Raw genomic sequence first — 16704 nt, forward strand, 5'->3', positions numbered from 1 at the left:
CCCGTCTATAGTACTTACGATTCGGTCACCCACCTACCTTACACAGGGAACACACAGGAGACCGGAGTGATGTTAAGCATCTCTAATTTCTCACATGGTTTTACCAGATCTGAGTGAATATATCCCCTAATGTCCCAATATATTCGTGAGAAGCACTCCAAACCAAGAGATAGGCTTGCAGGCAGAGGATAGACCAACCGTCATAAGGATACTGCCACGAGAATTCGCTCGTAAGTACATGCGGTATGACTACAAATCGCTGGTAAGGGTTTACACAGTTAGTTTGTTCTTCCCAGATATAAGTATCAAACCAATTTTCTGTTCTTTCAACTTCGTCTGCGTTACCTGACAGCTTGTATCCCGACCTAACCCTTCCCAGTTTACTGCAGGGGCGGTATTCGGTGGGGGTGGAGCATGCTTGACATGAGTTGTAATAGACAAAACTATGCAAAGCAACAAGACCTGAGGCGTGGATATCAATGCAAGTCAATGATTATGCCTACTGCGGTCATCTTACCTTCAGAGTTCACATCATTCTTTTTCGTATAACATATATGGGAATCTTGGTGGGACACGCCGAATTTTTCTTCCAAAACAATACTGACGTGCCACACGCCACTTCGAATCACCATGTTAAGGGAATGATGCAATCTCCAAGTATCAGTTTTATGGTGTACTGCTTAACTTAGACACCTCCCCGGTTTGTTCTGGTATGTTTGTGTTAAACATCAAACATAATTTTTATAGGGTTGCATCCCTGCATTCTAGTTATATGTAGCTGTTAAAAGGTTTCCCCAAGTGTAATCAATTTAAACTCACCCAATATTATCTGGCTCAAGAGGAAGAAACAAATTCACTCGATTAGTTCAGAGAGCTAGGGTTAGGTTAAAGCTCCATCCACCCAATGTATTAATGTCAAAAGACCCGGATGTATGTATCAGGACTTTTATTCATATTGCTTTTTTGATCTGTCTATCATACAACCTGAACATGGTAGATTACACTTTAACCCTACAATATCAATAGATTTTTCCAAACCTTCAGTCTTTTCGATACACTCCTTTATGTATTTGGTCATTAATCTTATTTTCTTCATCTAAGGTATATGGGTACTAATTCTAAGACTCTTGTATGTGTTTTAGGTGGTCTATTTGGGAGCCGATTACAAAGATTATTAATCCTGCTAGTGACATCATACTTTATGCGCTAAATATTATTTAGTTATACGATCACAATAAAAGAGTGAGAGTCAAAATGCAAATAATGATGCGGACGAATGCAGTTCCACTATTACCCTCATATCTGTTTTCTACATTTCAGTGTGGTCCTGGCCTACTCTATCACTGACAGTCCGTCGATGCAGGACGCACAGTTCGGTTTTACAGCAGGAGGTTGTCCCCTCCCGTCCAATTGTGAGTATACATTGACACCCGTCATCCCCATGAAATAATTGACCTAGAGTGCACCCTATGAGATGGTGGTCCGGAAAAAGTTGCACATTATGAGGCGTTCTAGTTTGCCCTACTATCGTGAGCGTACGAAGGGTTTCACATTGTCGTCAGGGGTTTCTTGCCTTTGACACAGCGATTGGATCACGACGATGTCCACAGCTACCAGTAAATAGTGATATAAGTCTCGATTTTCAGTTCTAAACCATTCAGAGGTATAACTTACCAATATCACTTTCAACCCAGAGCAGCTACGTCACTGTCCCTGCGTGCGAGAGTGCGCGTGTGAGGAGCAATGCTTGAGTGTGTGGTACATCTGGCGCAAATACTGAACTCTAATATTGAATTGCTCTCATATACTGACTGTTGTGGGTTCAATTCATTTCTAATGGAGGTTAATACTCTTTTATTCTATATTGGGTGCTAATTTGTTTACTAATTCATTCAAGAAAGATCGAAAACAAATACTAATGTGACACTCCGACTCGAGAGTGTGCGAATGATTCGCGAACCAGAGAGCTTCATCTTTGCTATATTGTAGTTGACAACCAAAAAGCTATACTGGAGATAATCTTACGATATATATTTTAATGTGCAACGACGACTTTTATACCATATAGTATCAATATACAGTAGATTATTATAAAAAAATTGAATATACAATAAATTATAATAAAAAAATTGAATATACAATAAAATGAATATATAATAATAAAAAATTTATTTATTATTCAATCCCTAACTATCTGGAGCCCGTCTTAGTAACAAATGACACTTCCTTCGATTATGTCCTAACTGGTTATAAAATCCACATCGTTGTCGAGTGACTGGTTCTGTCCAATCCATCTCGTTGTGATAACGTGAATTTTTCGGTCTACCAGGTCTTCTAAAAAACGATGGATCAGGATGTAAGAAGGGCATATTAGGGTGTGTGATCTAGTAATCTTCATGTGGTACAGGTTGAAATTGAGGAGAGTAACATTCAGCATACGTTGACAATTTGTAGTAGTCCTTAATAAAATCTTTGTAGTTCATGTTAAAATGTGAGCAAACGGCCATAAAATGTGATCATGGAATGCCGAATGTTTGTCACTTGTTACATAAACAGTACCGCTCGGTATGATGGCTTGTTCGAGATCACTAAGTATGAAACACCTGAGAGAAATTGTAATACACGAAGAGGTGTGTTTAATTTCAAATCGACATGCTAGTATAATTGCAGCAGTGAACAACCCAGCAAATGGTTGGACGGGACCGAAATGTCACCATCATTTCTGCTTACGACATATCGTCAGCAACTTCAATAGAAAGTATAAATTTAATTAATTGAAAAATTATGTTTATCGTGTCAGGTGTCAGTTTCAAATTCAAAAGTTCAACAAAGCAATTGAAGATATCAAAGGAATAAATCGGAGCTGTCTAAGTTTTTTTTTACAACATTAGTTTAGAGCAATGGACTCAAGCACATGATGGAGGATTTAGATATGGGTGGATGACGACAAATCTATCAGTGCATAAATGGAGTCCTCAAAGGAGCTCGATCGTTGCCTATAAATGCTCTTGCTCAAATAACATTCTTCAAATGCGTGAACTATTTCGAGAAAAGAAGAGCAAAAATAAGGGATGCATTGGAGCGTCAAGATAAACTTAGGACCTGTTGATCCCGATGTTTTGTACGACCAGTCCATTCATCGATCATATGTTGTATGGCAAGATCGAACTACTGAAGAAATTTCTGATCACAGCCTTGGTCGAGAGATGGAGGCCCAAGACGCATACATTCCATATGTCTGTTGGAGAGTACACTATCACTCTACAAGACATAGAAGTGTTATTGGGGTTACCTATTGACGGTGAGCCGGTCACTGGAGTGATGTACGATGACTGGTTAGAAATTTGTCAACTGTACCTCAGTACGACCCCACCTTCCGACAAGATTAAAGGATCGAGGTTAAGTTTAATATGGTTAGGAACACAATTTCGTGAGCTCACAGATGATGCAGATGGGGAAACCGTCATAAGATATGCGCGAGCATATATACTACAAATGATGGGTGGAAGTTTGTTTTCAGATAAATCAAGTCATTTTGTTCACTTGATGTTCCTGCCACTGTTAGCTAACCTCCATGATGCGGGGCGGTCATTCGTGGGGCTGGAGCATGCTTTGACATGGTTTGTATAGACACTATACATAAGCACAACAAGACCTGAGGTTCGAGAGATAGCTGGGCCTCTCATATTTGTAACTATGGACTTGGGAGCGATTTCCAACAATGACTCCACAGCTACATCATGTTTAATGATGCTCAGTTAGTTGGACCGAGCCTACGTTCTCGTATGTTGTTTTAATTCAATTAATTTTTATATCACTGATCTAGTTAATTTAAATTCTAAATTATCAATTTAAAAAAATTTAGGGTAGAGGAGACAAATTTTGTGTGACTAGGACAAGCCACACATGTAGTCAACCAGTATTAGATACATGTTTGATCTGCTTCAACCTGAACATGTATATTACAACTAAACCTAATTGATTATTTTATTCACATTTTTATTGTATTTGTCTTTAATATTCTCTAATATAATATTTTGTGTTTTAGGTTATTTGGGAGCCGTACAAAATTATTGTGCATACTTTGCCTAATTTTTTGTACATACGAATGTCAAAACATATGGCGGGACGATGAGTCCTCTCATATGTTTTCACATTGGTAGAGTGGCATCTTCTGACAGGGGTGATGAGACAATTCGGTTTTCAGCAGGATGTCCCATCGCTCGTGTTGTAATACTGAACCCGTACTGCATGAATATTGACCTAAGGACTAGAGATTGGTTTTCGAAAAAGTTGCACATTTGGGTAGTTGCGATGGTACTATCGTGCACGGTTTATTGCAGTGGGGGTTTCTCTTGAACAGTTTGACACAGATGTCACTCCAGAATATATTCATTAGTATAATAATATCACAAGGCGCTACGTCACTCGTCCGGGAGCAGCTGTGGTCATCTGGTAAATGAATGAATATTATCTATTTTTTTAATTTAAATTTATTTTAAATATTGTCTAATTGTTTTATAATTCACAGAGATCGAACAATAGTAGACTCCATGAGGTTGCGAATGATCCGAACCAGGTTCTTGCTATATGTAGTGACAACCAAAGCTATATGGAGAAAATTCAATATATGTACGATATACCTATTGTTCCTCCACCAGCTCCTAGACGTAAAAGACCTGTTCGGGAAGAGGATGAGTTTGATGAGGTTTCACATAATGTGGAAGAGTTGCCTCCTATGATGCAGACGCAGAGTCAAACTAATTATGTTAGTCCGATGATGATGATGCCAGCATTTGGTTCAGGACATTATGACTCAGAGATTGGTCCTTCGTCTTCATACGTGCATGGACATGGTCGGGGTCGTGGAGAGCATAATGAATATTTAAATTATGAAGCACCTGCAGAGATACCAGAGCAACATCAAGAAGAACCCGAGCAACCTCAAGTTCGAAGTCGACAACGACAACCAGCTCGAAATCGACGACGTCCGCCTTGTAGGACACATTGATTTTTGTAATTATTTTTATATAAATGAGATATTTAATTTACATTTTTTTTTTATTTTTATGAGATTATTTTTTTTAATTTATTTTTTTAGAGTTTAAATAAAATAATAAAATATTCTTAGAAATTGTTTTTATAAAATGAAAAATTAAAAAAAAAAGAAAAGATTAGAAAGAAGGTGGAATGTGATAATTAAAAAGGAAAAAAAGGGAAATTTGTACGGTATTCTAGCTCTCTATCAAAATCTCGTTATTTCGCTCTCGCTCTCACTCTCGCTCATGCTCAAACTCTCGCTCTCGAATTTGATTTGGACGTTTAGTGGCAAAAAGAAGAAGATTCATTAGCTTGTTATTTAGTCAAACTTGCTGAGATGACAGAATCCGTAAAAATTATTCAACAAACTTTGGAAAGAATTCCAGGAGAACCTTATGAAAATTTAGAAGATCTCCGAAATGATAATTAAATAGACTCGATAATAATGTTAGGAAGAGTAAAGTCAAGGGTTCAAAGTTCGACGCACAAATGAAAGGAAAGTCTCGACTTATAAAAAAAAAAAAAAAAAATTTACAAATAGTTTGAAAACAATAATATTTTCCTAAATAGTTTCTAAAAGGACAATATCTTTTTAATTTTCCCTTTCTATAGTCACAAAATATTATATATATATATAACTTGCAGGACAAAGATTGTTTTTATGTTATTATTATTTTTTAAAAAGAAAAGAATCCAAAACTAAACTAGATAAATTGAGAGAACAATATCACAATTGTTGAGAGAGGAGAACAGACCAATTGCATAAACTCTGGTACAAGTAAATCACAGTTCACAAACTCAATACAAGAACTTACATCTTAAGCCGCGGGAAACATTTGACAAAAAGCTCACTACTAACAAGGAACTAATAAATTTAACGGATGAATATCACCAAAATTATTATTGTACCATCTTTATGTATTTCGCTCATGAATTGGGTAAACTAAACTTTGTGTGTATCATTAACTCATAACAGTCGATCTTCAAACTCAAGGACCAAGACCAACTCCCCAGCCTCAGTTGATTCATATGCGACTCGAATCTCTCCCGAAAACAAAACGCCTCGTCCAATCCGTAATCACCAGTGCTCTTGTACGCCAACTAACTTGCTTACTGAACATTGAGAGAAAATCACCACACAGTCAAGGTCAAAGCACATTTAAATGTAAAGTCAATGGTATTTTACATTTTGGTTGTCAATTTTCCTTTACACATGTAGCGGGTGAGGTATTGACTTTCCCTTGAGAACTAAGATATATATTTTTTTAATTTTATTGAGGAGATTGTAAGATAGCTTTCAGAGTACAGAGGGTGTTTCACCTTGCATAGACAGAGTACCAGAGCCACTGAGAGCTGTGGCCAATGGAAACCCAATCCCCAGGAAGTTGTGCAGCCGTTTGTTCTCCTCCCAACGGTGCAAATTGTCCAAGATGTTTGTACCTTCAAGGACGGTCGAACACAATCAGCAAATCAGATTCATACCATTCCTTTCATTCACTAAGATTTAAATTTGAAATTGAACTGTCTAATAGTCCACTGCAAATTATGTCCAAGAATGCCACAGTATACAACCACATCACACTGTAATATCTGCCTGCCCTGCGCTATACCTAAAGAAATATAATGATTTTATTTCAATAAGCGATCCTGCACTCATAACAATTCAGCAGGACGCTTGCATGTAGCTAGGACAGAGGTCCCACACTCCCAGTTGAATAACAACAAAAGGAGTGGCTGAACTATTTATTGAGAATGAATTCCAACAGGCTACACGTCTATAAGGTCAAATACCATTTAAATTTTCATTCCAAAAAACGAAAAAAAAGAAAGAAATTGTCTTGTATTAATCACTTTTTGTGACTTCACGGGATTCACTAACAAAAAGTTTAACCTTTTTATCTTTAAATCAAATCAAAATAGAAAGAGTGAGTACCTAAAGGGCCGAAAGCGGTGGCGTCCTGATCCCCTAAACCTAAGAGGACCTTCAGGATATTTTTCGCACTCTTCCATACGGTTAAAACAATGGGCAAGATATGCACCTTGTTGTGCAGCCACCTGAGACAACATTTTAGATCAGTATAAAACATTATTATGTGGAATCCAATAGGAGTATCAAATGGTATCATGTCAATTATATATGGCAAACCTGCGCGGTAGCAGGAAGGTTTTTCATTTGAGAATCAACTTGGGAAAGTGCTGATTTAAACTCTTCAATATCCAATTCGATAGACTCCTTTGCCACATCCCCTTTGGATTCTTTTAAAAGATCAACAATGTTGTGCATCTGCTTATTCTTCAAGTATAGCTCCACCTGGGGATATCTTTCACATATGTCATCAATGACTTCTTGAAATTCTTTTACTGTAAGTGTCCCAGAATTGTCTTTGTCTGCCTTGTTAAAAATTGCTGAAATATCCTCCTGTGAAGAAATCAGGAACAGCCAACGGAAGAGAGAGATATGAGGACAAGAAAATCAAATAATTAGCACAAAACTGGTAGATAGGTTACGTAAAACCTAGGCATGAGTTCATGTGACTAAAATATAAAAAACAATCATAGAATGTACGCTGCTATTTATGGGCATAAACTCTTGAAAAAGAGACGGTAGACGTGAGCCAAACATGACCGTAAGACTTTTAAAACGAAAAGGTATACTGACCATGACTTTTCGCTGATTTACAGTAGCACAGTCACCAAGTGCATATACATTGTCACATCCCTCAACTCGAAGCCATTCATCGGTTGCCAAAGCACGCCTGTTAGCCTATAAACATTAAACAAATATCAGCTATAAATGGGAAAGATGCTGAAGAAGAGATCATATTTGATTAAGTAAATTGTGAGAGAGAAGACAGGCAACAATTATTAGTCAGGTTGACTTTAATATTATTATGGTAGATTTTCAATAAACTAACCTGACCAATCTGTGTCATAAAGTCCTTTATGATCGGACGGGTTCCTATACCAGTTGACCATACAGTCATTCCATAAGGCATAGAAGATATTTCTCCATTCTTCATTTCCTTGGTAGAAATCTCTTTATCAGTTACCTTGATTACCATTGATCCTGTCTTAACATCAATACCATCTCTTCGGAATTTTTCTTCAGCAAAAGTAGTAATTCTTTTGTCAAACCTGCAACAGCACGAGGTTTTTTTTTTTAAAAAAAGAAGTTTGTGAATATATTTTTTTCATCCAAGCATAAGAAAACTCCAATTTAATAGTCCTTCCAAGTACATTTTACTGTTACTTTTGAAATAATGGAATGGTAGGGCTTGAGGAGATTCCAAATTTTTTAAAAATACTAAGCACTAAGCAGAGCAAAATGACAAAGGTTCGTTCTTACATGTTCAAGATATGATCTCCTGCCTCAAGAAGAGTAATTTTTACAAAATCTTGAAGTCCAGGATATAATTTGACCAAGTCCTCATTAACAAAATCGTGAAGTTCTGCTGCAAACTCCACACCAGTGGGGCCACCACCAACAACAGCAAAATGAAGAATTTTCTTTCTATCTTCTTCATCCAGGGTAGGCAGGCTTGCCCTCTCAAAACAATCGATTACAGTTCTTCGTATTCTCTGAGCATCTTCCACTTCCTAAGAACAATTCTAAGTAATCAGTCATCGCTCAGAAGCAAAGAGAGAAGAAGTCAATGATTCTTAAAACAATCAACTTCAAATGAGTTCTCAATCTTCTTTTTCTAGTGAAGCATTTCTACCAAAAGCATTTTAAGGGCCAAAAGCATTTTAAGGGGCATAAGTCCAATATAACTTTTTTAGTACTATTGCTGCTGCTATTACTGCTATTACTACATGTTACTATGTACAAAGATAATTGAAATATTAAAATAAGAACCACCTACTCTTCACCGTAATTGTACAGGAGTTGAAGCGTATTACCTTCAAGAAATGGCAATTCTCCACAACACCAGGGGTATTAAATGTATTAACTTGTGCTCCCACGGCTATCACTAGGTAGTCGTAGTCCACAACAAATTCTTTTTTCCCATTCAGATTGGTGTTTTCATTAGATCGGCAATAGAGTTTTCTATTTTCAGCATCAATCTTGTAGCATTCTGCTTCATTGAATCTTATGTCAACCCTTTTCTGATCAAAGGTAAAGCAAGAAGACCATCTTCATGTTAATAGATTATCAAGATACAGTAAAAAAGCACCTATGTGAATTAGGAGAAAGGTAGGACCATACTCTCCTTGAAATGGTTCTTAAAATTATATATCAAAGTGAATTTTCGTTTCCAAACATATGAAAGTATGCTCACATGTTTTACCTTCCCATCATTTTCATATCTTAGAGTTTTATTTCGAAATAATGAATGCATGGTAACCAAATAGTCCTGACACGAGTTCCAACTCTAAAAGTATAGTAAAATGTAGAGAAATCAATTACCTTCCTCACAATTTTACGAATCGGTTCAACAATGCTACGGGCTTCCACTGTACCACATGTTACACTTGGCAATAATGGGGTGAATGCAAAATAATTACGAGGTGATATCACTTGAACCTCATAGGAGGGATCTTTTATATTCTTCAAGAAACTTGTTCCCGCCCAACCAGTTCCAAGCACTACCACCTTCTTCTTTTTCTCATCTACATTGTCTTTAGATGCAATACTGGGTACACCATTGGTTGGGCTGGCATCAGCATATGCTACAAGGCTCCCCCCACTGCAGGAGAAAAGAGTGCATCAAAATCTGATTGAAGACGTAAAATGAATACAATCTAATCTGGGCATAGCTTGAACATGGCATAGGCATAACAAGAACTATTCCTCTCAGTAATGGGTGAGCCCAATGGAACTTAAAGGAGATGGTACCAAATGAATAAACCCCTACAGAGTAGTAGGGGTTTAGAGAGTGAGATCTCAAATTCGGTCCTAACTCTAAGTGTTATATAGAGTATAGTTGAGCTCTTTTATAGTAGCCACCAACCTTGGGAGAATTGGATAAGAGAATGATTGGGCATTCCTTGGAGTTCATGCTCACAGCTTATTAAGTGCATCAAATCAAATTTGTAAGCAATGCTCTTAATGAGATGATGTTTCATGTTAGAACCAACTCTCCTTTATTAGGTGCAGCTTTTAAAGAATTGATTAGTTTACCATTCATCATCAGTCGTGAAAATTATTGGGGAAAGAATCAGCAGAGAAACCTAATAACGTATCTTTTAGACTTAAAGATGGAAGTAACATGTTGAGGAAGTATTGAATGAGCGATCCATACAATACAGTGACAAAATATAGCACCTTTGAATTTTAATAGCAATGAAATGTTTGATCTGGCAGGGACGGAGCAAAGAGGATGGTGCCCCCTTAGTTTGTCATAAATATAATTTTTTAAAAAGAAAAAATCAGATATAAAATGCTTAAGATTTTGTAGTTTTCCTCTAATCCTCTCTCTAAATTTTATGTTAAGATATCTTATACGAAACAAGTTAATATGTGAAATTTCGCCCCTCAATTTCTATCTACGACCCTGTTCATCTATATGTCAGATCGCAATCCTTTAACAACTAGTCAAATAAATAGGATTCGAAATAATGGAATCCCAATATACTAGAAAGAAACTAATAGAGAGAGAATCTCAATTCTTCCGCATCATACCTACTTCAATTTAGGCAGAAAACAATTTGAAAAGCATAGCAGACACGTAGTCTAAAGGCATTTGATCTCAAAGTGGGCCTGATTTCAGTGCCACGACCGAATAAGTAAATCAATGGTATACAACCCAATTCATCCTGGAAATCAATTATACCGCAGAAATTCCAAGTTTCAGGTAAAAAAGCAGTCAAGATAAATAGTGAAACAGAGAATAGTAGGTCCTCGTATTTTCCTTTATCGCCTATGGTCAACAATATTTACACCAGAACATATTCCATACAACAATTAACAAAAAGAAATTCCACAATACAACAGTGAACCAGAACAGGACCACAATTAATAATGTCACCTCACATTTAAACTATACAACAAAAATCAAACCAGCAAAGGAAGCACAAATGCTCATGAGATTAGAACAAAACAACGGAGCGGAATTCGAAAGAAGATGATACCTAACGGTGACAAGAACAAGGAGCCTGGAAAGGGAAGGGTGGTCATGGAAAAGCCTGGAAACTCTGCTATAAAAAGCGTTGGTTGGCATTTCTTCGCTGCAAAAGGCGTATGGGATTCGGTGGCTCAGAAGAAAATGTACAGATCCCCAAGAAGTCCGGAAAATTTTAGAATCGGCGGAATTTAAGAGAGAAGAGAAGAGAAGAGAAGAGAAGAAGTGGGTAGAAAAATCAAAAAAGGAAGAGAGAGAGAGAGAGAGGCGTGGGTTAGGTTCCAAGTGAATTGGGAGAGTCAGAGTCGGTGGGAATAAAAGAATCCGCTGAAAAATGGGAACGTGAACTGTGTTTTGCGCTGGCGGTCGCTCCCATGTTCATTGACTTGGCGCGCAAGTCTTGAAGCTCATTGCATCAGCAACCGCTGCGCAGCCGCTTCTTCTTCTTTTCTTTTTTTCCTTTTTATGAAAAATGAAAAAAAATTATAAAAAGAAGTAGCGCATCCTAAGCCCAGCCTTACGTGCTTCCTCCCAAATTATTCAATTATAATATATAAAAATTCTTCTTATTCATTTTTCAAAATATATTTAATTTATTATTTATATGTACGATGAGATTGAGATGTAGAGGTGTTTAAATAATCCGAACAATCGAACTATCTAATTCAAAATATAAGGTTTGGGTTGAATTAGTTTTACTCTTGGGTTGACCTAAGATAAACTTTTTTTTTTTTTTAATTGAATTAGGTTGTGTCGTGTGTTGGCTAAAAAAAATTTGGGTTAGACCCAACCCAATCCGAATTTTATCCATATGTTTATTTGTTTAAAGTTTGATTACCTTGTATGGATTAATTTGTGAATTTTTAATATATATATTTTTTAAAATTGTTATGACATTGCCTTTGTTTAAAGTTTACAATAAATTTAATAGATATTTGGTATTTAACATTTATTTTATGAGATTTTAGTTATTAGTCATGCATGGTATAAAATTTACTTATTTTTAATTAAAAATAAAACATAAATTATAACCCGACAACCCAACTCAACCCGAATTTTAAGGGTTGGGTTGGAGACTTTATTTGGGTCTTTTCTAACCCACCCAAAATTTCAAATTGATCCAAAAAAAACACTCCAATTTAATTCATATACACTCCTATTGAGATGCACCCAAGTATTATCTTATAAAAAAAAAAAAAAACTTAAGTGAGGTTTCATTCATTATTTTGCAACTAATAAGAACAACAATTTGTTTTGTGATATTTCAATTTTTTTTTTCTATTTGTAAAAATGTTTTTGTGATGGGAATCAATGAAAAAAAATAGAAATATAAAGATACATTAAGTATTGCATTTTTCTTATGGTTAAAATCGCAAAAAAAGATATTTGAGGTAATTGTTTTAGTTTTTTTTTTTCTTTTCTTTTATGTGGTTAGAGTAGACTACAAAAAGATAAATGCATTTATTATGCACCCTAAATACTTTGTGCATTCTCCAACTTTGTCATTTGTTAGGAAATGAGCAAATACTTTGTGCATCTTGCGCCTCTCTTCTTGTAGCTTACTCCAACCATATTGCAATATTTGTCAATATGACAACTTTATAGTGAGTAAACTACAAAGAGATGAATGCAATTTAGAATGAATCCAAATACTCATTTGAAATTTATTAAACTAGTCACTTGAAATGAAAATTAATACTCAAAATTATTGCGTCTATTTTAAATAGGTCTCAATTTCATCTAAAATTTTAATAAAATTTATTTTATGAAACAATTTTCTTTTATTAAAATGAAACATTTATGAAAGGCACCTTTTAGAAAAAGTTCAAACAGTATTTTTTTATGTTATTTTTAAAATTTATGTTTCCGTTGTTTGTTTATGAATTTATGAAGTAGTTTAGAGAATAAAACAAGGGGAAATAAGTTGGCAATGTAAAATGTTTTAATTAGTGGGGGAGCTGTATTCGACGGCTGGCGTGCGTCCAAGAATATAATATTGAGTGTCCCCGACAGAACGTAAGCCTACATCAGCTAGGATGTACATGGATTCCGCTGGACTACACCATTTTTTTAGACCAATCACAAAATTAGCCTTGATCCGATTGACAACTCAAATGATTCCATCTCCAATTAACTCTTTAAAATTCGGATTGGGTTGAGTTCTGTTGTCGGATTATTTATTTTTTCTTTTACTTTTTATTATATTTTTTTATTAAATTAAAATACTTAAATTTGTGTACGATACATATTAATACTTAAAATTTCATAAAATTCAAATGTTAAAATATTACAATCCAAGATATTTATTACAAACATTATAAAAATATATATGAGTTATAATATTTATAAGTTATAATATATATATTTTTAAAGGTACATCCCGAACCGAACCGAACCCAATCCAAAAAAACATAAAAAATTCAATCCAACGTAATCCAAAATTAAAACTGGATTGGATAGTCTGGATTATTTCAATTGTCGGGTCATTTGAACACCTCTAACATCAACCACCTGCTATTTCCTTTAAACAAAAGGGAAAGAAACTTTAGAATTTTCTTGTTGTCCCTTTGGAAAAATCGGAAAGATTTCGTAACTTTTGAAAATATTTATCCAGATATTTTAACTTTGAAAATAATTATCTAGACATTGTAGTCTCGGTGATGTGAACGACATATATTTTTTTTAATTGATCGAGTGTTTAATATATATTTTTTTTTCTCTTTTATGTAATGGTCAAGTATTGAACACTCGACCTTTTTTAAAAAAAAAAAAAAAATTACTCCCTCTCTTTCAATTGAAAAAATATATATTTTAAATTTTATACTCTTCCTTTTTCTTTCTTTTTTAATAGAAAATTGTACTTTATAAAAAGTTACCGTTTCTATCTCTTAGTAATAAGAAAAATTTGCCAACTGTTCTAACTTTAAGAGACATTATAGTAAATAAAAATTCTCAATCATTTTTTCTTCCAATTTAATGTTTTTCATTTATTTAAAAATAATAATAAAAAAATTAATGTGCCCCACAAGGCAGACATCGCCGATTTTGAGCTGGTTGTCGTCATTGACTTTGAACTCTAGGTTGCTCTAGTTTCTTTTGATCCTTTGGTGGCTCTGGTACCTCTACAGGCGTTTCATAGTATAAATATTCGTTATGCTCTCCACGGGTGCACCCATGTCCATCCATGCATGAAGATGATGGACCGACCTCTAAATCATAATATCTTGAACCAAATGTTATCATCATTATCGGACTAGCATAACCAGTCTGGCACTACATCTGCATCATAAAAGGCAATTTTGTCACATTGTGGTCAACCTCATCAAACTCATCTTATTTTCCTCGAGCACGTCCCCTTTGCATAGGAACTGGTGGAGGTGCAATAGGTATATCGTACATATAATGTATCTCATCCATGTAGCTTTCATTATTATTGCAGTAAAAACTTGGTTTGGATCATTTGCAACATCACAAAGGCTACCGTTGCTCGATCTCTATGAATTATAAAATAACTAGACAGTAATTAAAATAAATTTAAATTAAAAATAATTAGACAATATTTAACTATGTATCAGATGATTCATGACTGGTCCCGACTTTCATCGAATACGGCTTTCCACAGAATTCTATATGCTTTAAAACAAGGGATGCTTCTGGTTCTGTCGGTTGGATGTAGAGACAATATTTAACTATATTGCGTCTTGTAATATTATTATAAAAATTGATGTAATCTTGAGTTGCATCCCTATTGAATTGCCCAATTGAAACCCTTGTTGCAATAATTTTCTACGATAGTGTCATCACACTACCAAATGTGTAACTGACCAAGTTGTAGTTCTCAGGTCGATGCCATGCAGTAGGTGTTCAATATTGCACTAAGTGAAGATATGTCATTCACCAACGTGAAAACATATTAGAAGACTTATCGTTCGCTATATGTCTTGACCGTTCATACAGAAATTGGACAACGTATCTATGACAGCTTTGTAAGACTCCCAATAATCTGAAACATAACATATTATATTAAAAATATTAAAGACAAGTACATAAAAAATATGTATAAAAAATTCAATTGGGTTCAATATTGACGTATCTGATCAGGTCGAAACATATCATACATGTATCTATATTGACTCACTACATATGTAACTGATCTACTTACACAAAATTTGTCTCTCCACCTATATTATTAAATTAATATTTTAGATTTGAAATTAACTATATTAGTCATATAAAAAATATTGGTTAAATTAAATTAACATACCGAGAATTGTAGTATGTATGCTCACATATATCTCATGACAACTTCCTTGTCTACATCATCATCAAGTCTGGAAGTTGTCCCTAGCCAAGTTAAACTTAATCTTGATCCTCCGATTTATTAACAGGTGGGGTCACACCGAGTAGCATTTGGAAAATATTCAGCCAATCATCATGCATTACTCCAGTAACAGGCTCGCCATGAACAGGTAACCCAAATAATATTTCTGTCTTGTAACGTGATAGTGCACCCTCTAGTAGGCTCATGAAACGTATGTATGCAATCATGAAGGTCTTTATCTTAGAAACTGACATCAGATAATGGTTACAGCTATTATGAGGTTATGGTGATGTATTTTGGAATGACAAATGCTCTACAGTTTATGGGAACTTCAAGAGCTTCATTTAAGTGAGATTTTCAGACTCGTGCATAGGAGGGTCTAAATGGTGATATGTGTTTGTTTTAAGATTAAAGAGTAACATGATATTGTCTTAGACAAGTCATACAATTCATGGTAGAAGGTGAAGACTTTCTGAAACGTGGAGTTACCGCTAATTAAAAGTTCTTTGGCAGTATTATCAGTCTGAAGAAGCAATTTGGAAACATGAGGATGAGATAAGAACTAAGTATCACGAGCCTTTAAGGACTTGAACTTTCAAGGGCGAAAGTTTCTTAAGGAGGGAAGAATGTAACATCCCGAATTTCAGAAAAAATTTAAGTTAATTACCTAAAATTATTGAGTTTAAATTTCCCTTTCATTTGGAAAATTGGGGTCAAATTAAAATAATTGAAAAACTTTTATTGATTAAATTGAATTTAATTGATTAGATATTCGAATTGATTATCTTGAAAATATTGAATTTTGCTTCCCTTTGATTTTGGATTTTAGGGTCATCTTAAAAAAAAAAAATTAATTTTATGTGGTTTAATTGATTTATATATTTGGAAGGATTTAATTTGTATCAAATTGATGGATTTTATGCCCTTTAATTTTGGTTTTTGAAGCCCAAATTAAATTAAGATAATTTGAAAAGTTAACTGATTTATAAATTTAATAGAATCTTTGGAGATTTTGGAGATATTGTGATAAAATATTTTATTTATCTTTTAAATATTTGAAAAAAAAAATAAAAGAGTTTGAGATTTTTTTTCGAAATCAAATGAGAGTGAAAAGAGGTAAAAAATTGGGAGAAAACAATTCGGTTTTTCAGCGACAGCTTCCACAAAGTTGTCAATTTTCGGAGTTTGAACCGTTGGATCGTGCTCAAATTTGGTCAGTCTGTTTGAGACATATGGAGTTTCATTTTGAACGGTTGGATCGTTGTTTGACGCTATGATTTG

The 16704-nt window shown here is 34.8% G+C and overlaps 1 protein-coding gene across 1 annotated transcript; it reads right to left on the reverse strand.

Moving 5' to 3' along the window:
• Nucleotides 1-5773: 5773 nt before the first annotated feature.
• On the reverse strand, nt 5774-11626 carry LOC120082508 (external alternative NAD(P)H-ubiquinone oxidoreductase B3, mitochondrial). The gene is made up of 10 exons (XM_039037705.1): nt 11113-11626; nt 9449-9728; nt 8941-9147; nt 8387-8637; nt 7956-8175; nt 7700-7804; nt 7187-7459; nt 6974-7095; nt 6361-6480; nt 5774-6153 (listed from the first exon to the last, which is right to left on the reverse strand). Exons 1-10 carry the CDS (start codon nt 11199-11201, stop codon nt 6066-6068), a joined length of 1755 nt encoding a protein of 584 aa, XP_038893633.1. The 5' UTR covers nt 11202-11626; the 3' UTR covers nt 5774-6065.
• Between the last annotated feature and the right edge of the window lie 5078 nt (nt 11627-16704).

Source organism: Benincasa hispida, chromosome 8, assembly GCF_009727055.1.
Source record: "Benincasa hispida cultivar B227 chromosome 8, ASM972705v1, whole genome shotgun sequence".
Lineage (NCBI taxonomy): Eukaryota > Viridiplantae > Streptophyta > Magnoliopsida > Cucurbitales > Cucurbitaceae > Benincasa > Benincasa hispida.

What these genes read in the sequence shown, in the direction of transcription:
- LOC120082508 (XM_039037705.1), bottom strand. Translation starts at nt 11,201, where the DNA reads ATGCCAACCAACGCTTTTTATAGCAGAGTTTCCAGGCTTTTCCATGAC. An exon ending in GGAGATCATATCTTGAACAT is followed by an intron (nt 8,176 to 8,386) that starts GTAAGAACGAAC and finishes GTGCTGTTGCAG; the next exon opens with GTTTGACAAAAGAATTACTA. An exon ending in ACCTTCCTGCTACCGCGCAG is followed by an intron (nt 7,096 to 7,186) that starts GTTTGCCATATA and finishes ATGTTGTCTCAG; the next exon opens with GTGGCTGCACAACAAGGTGC.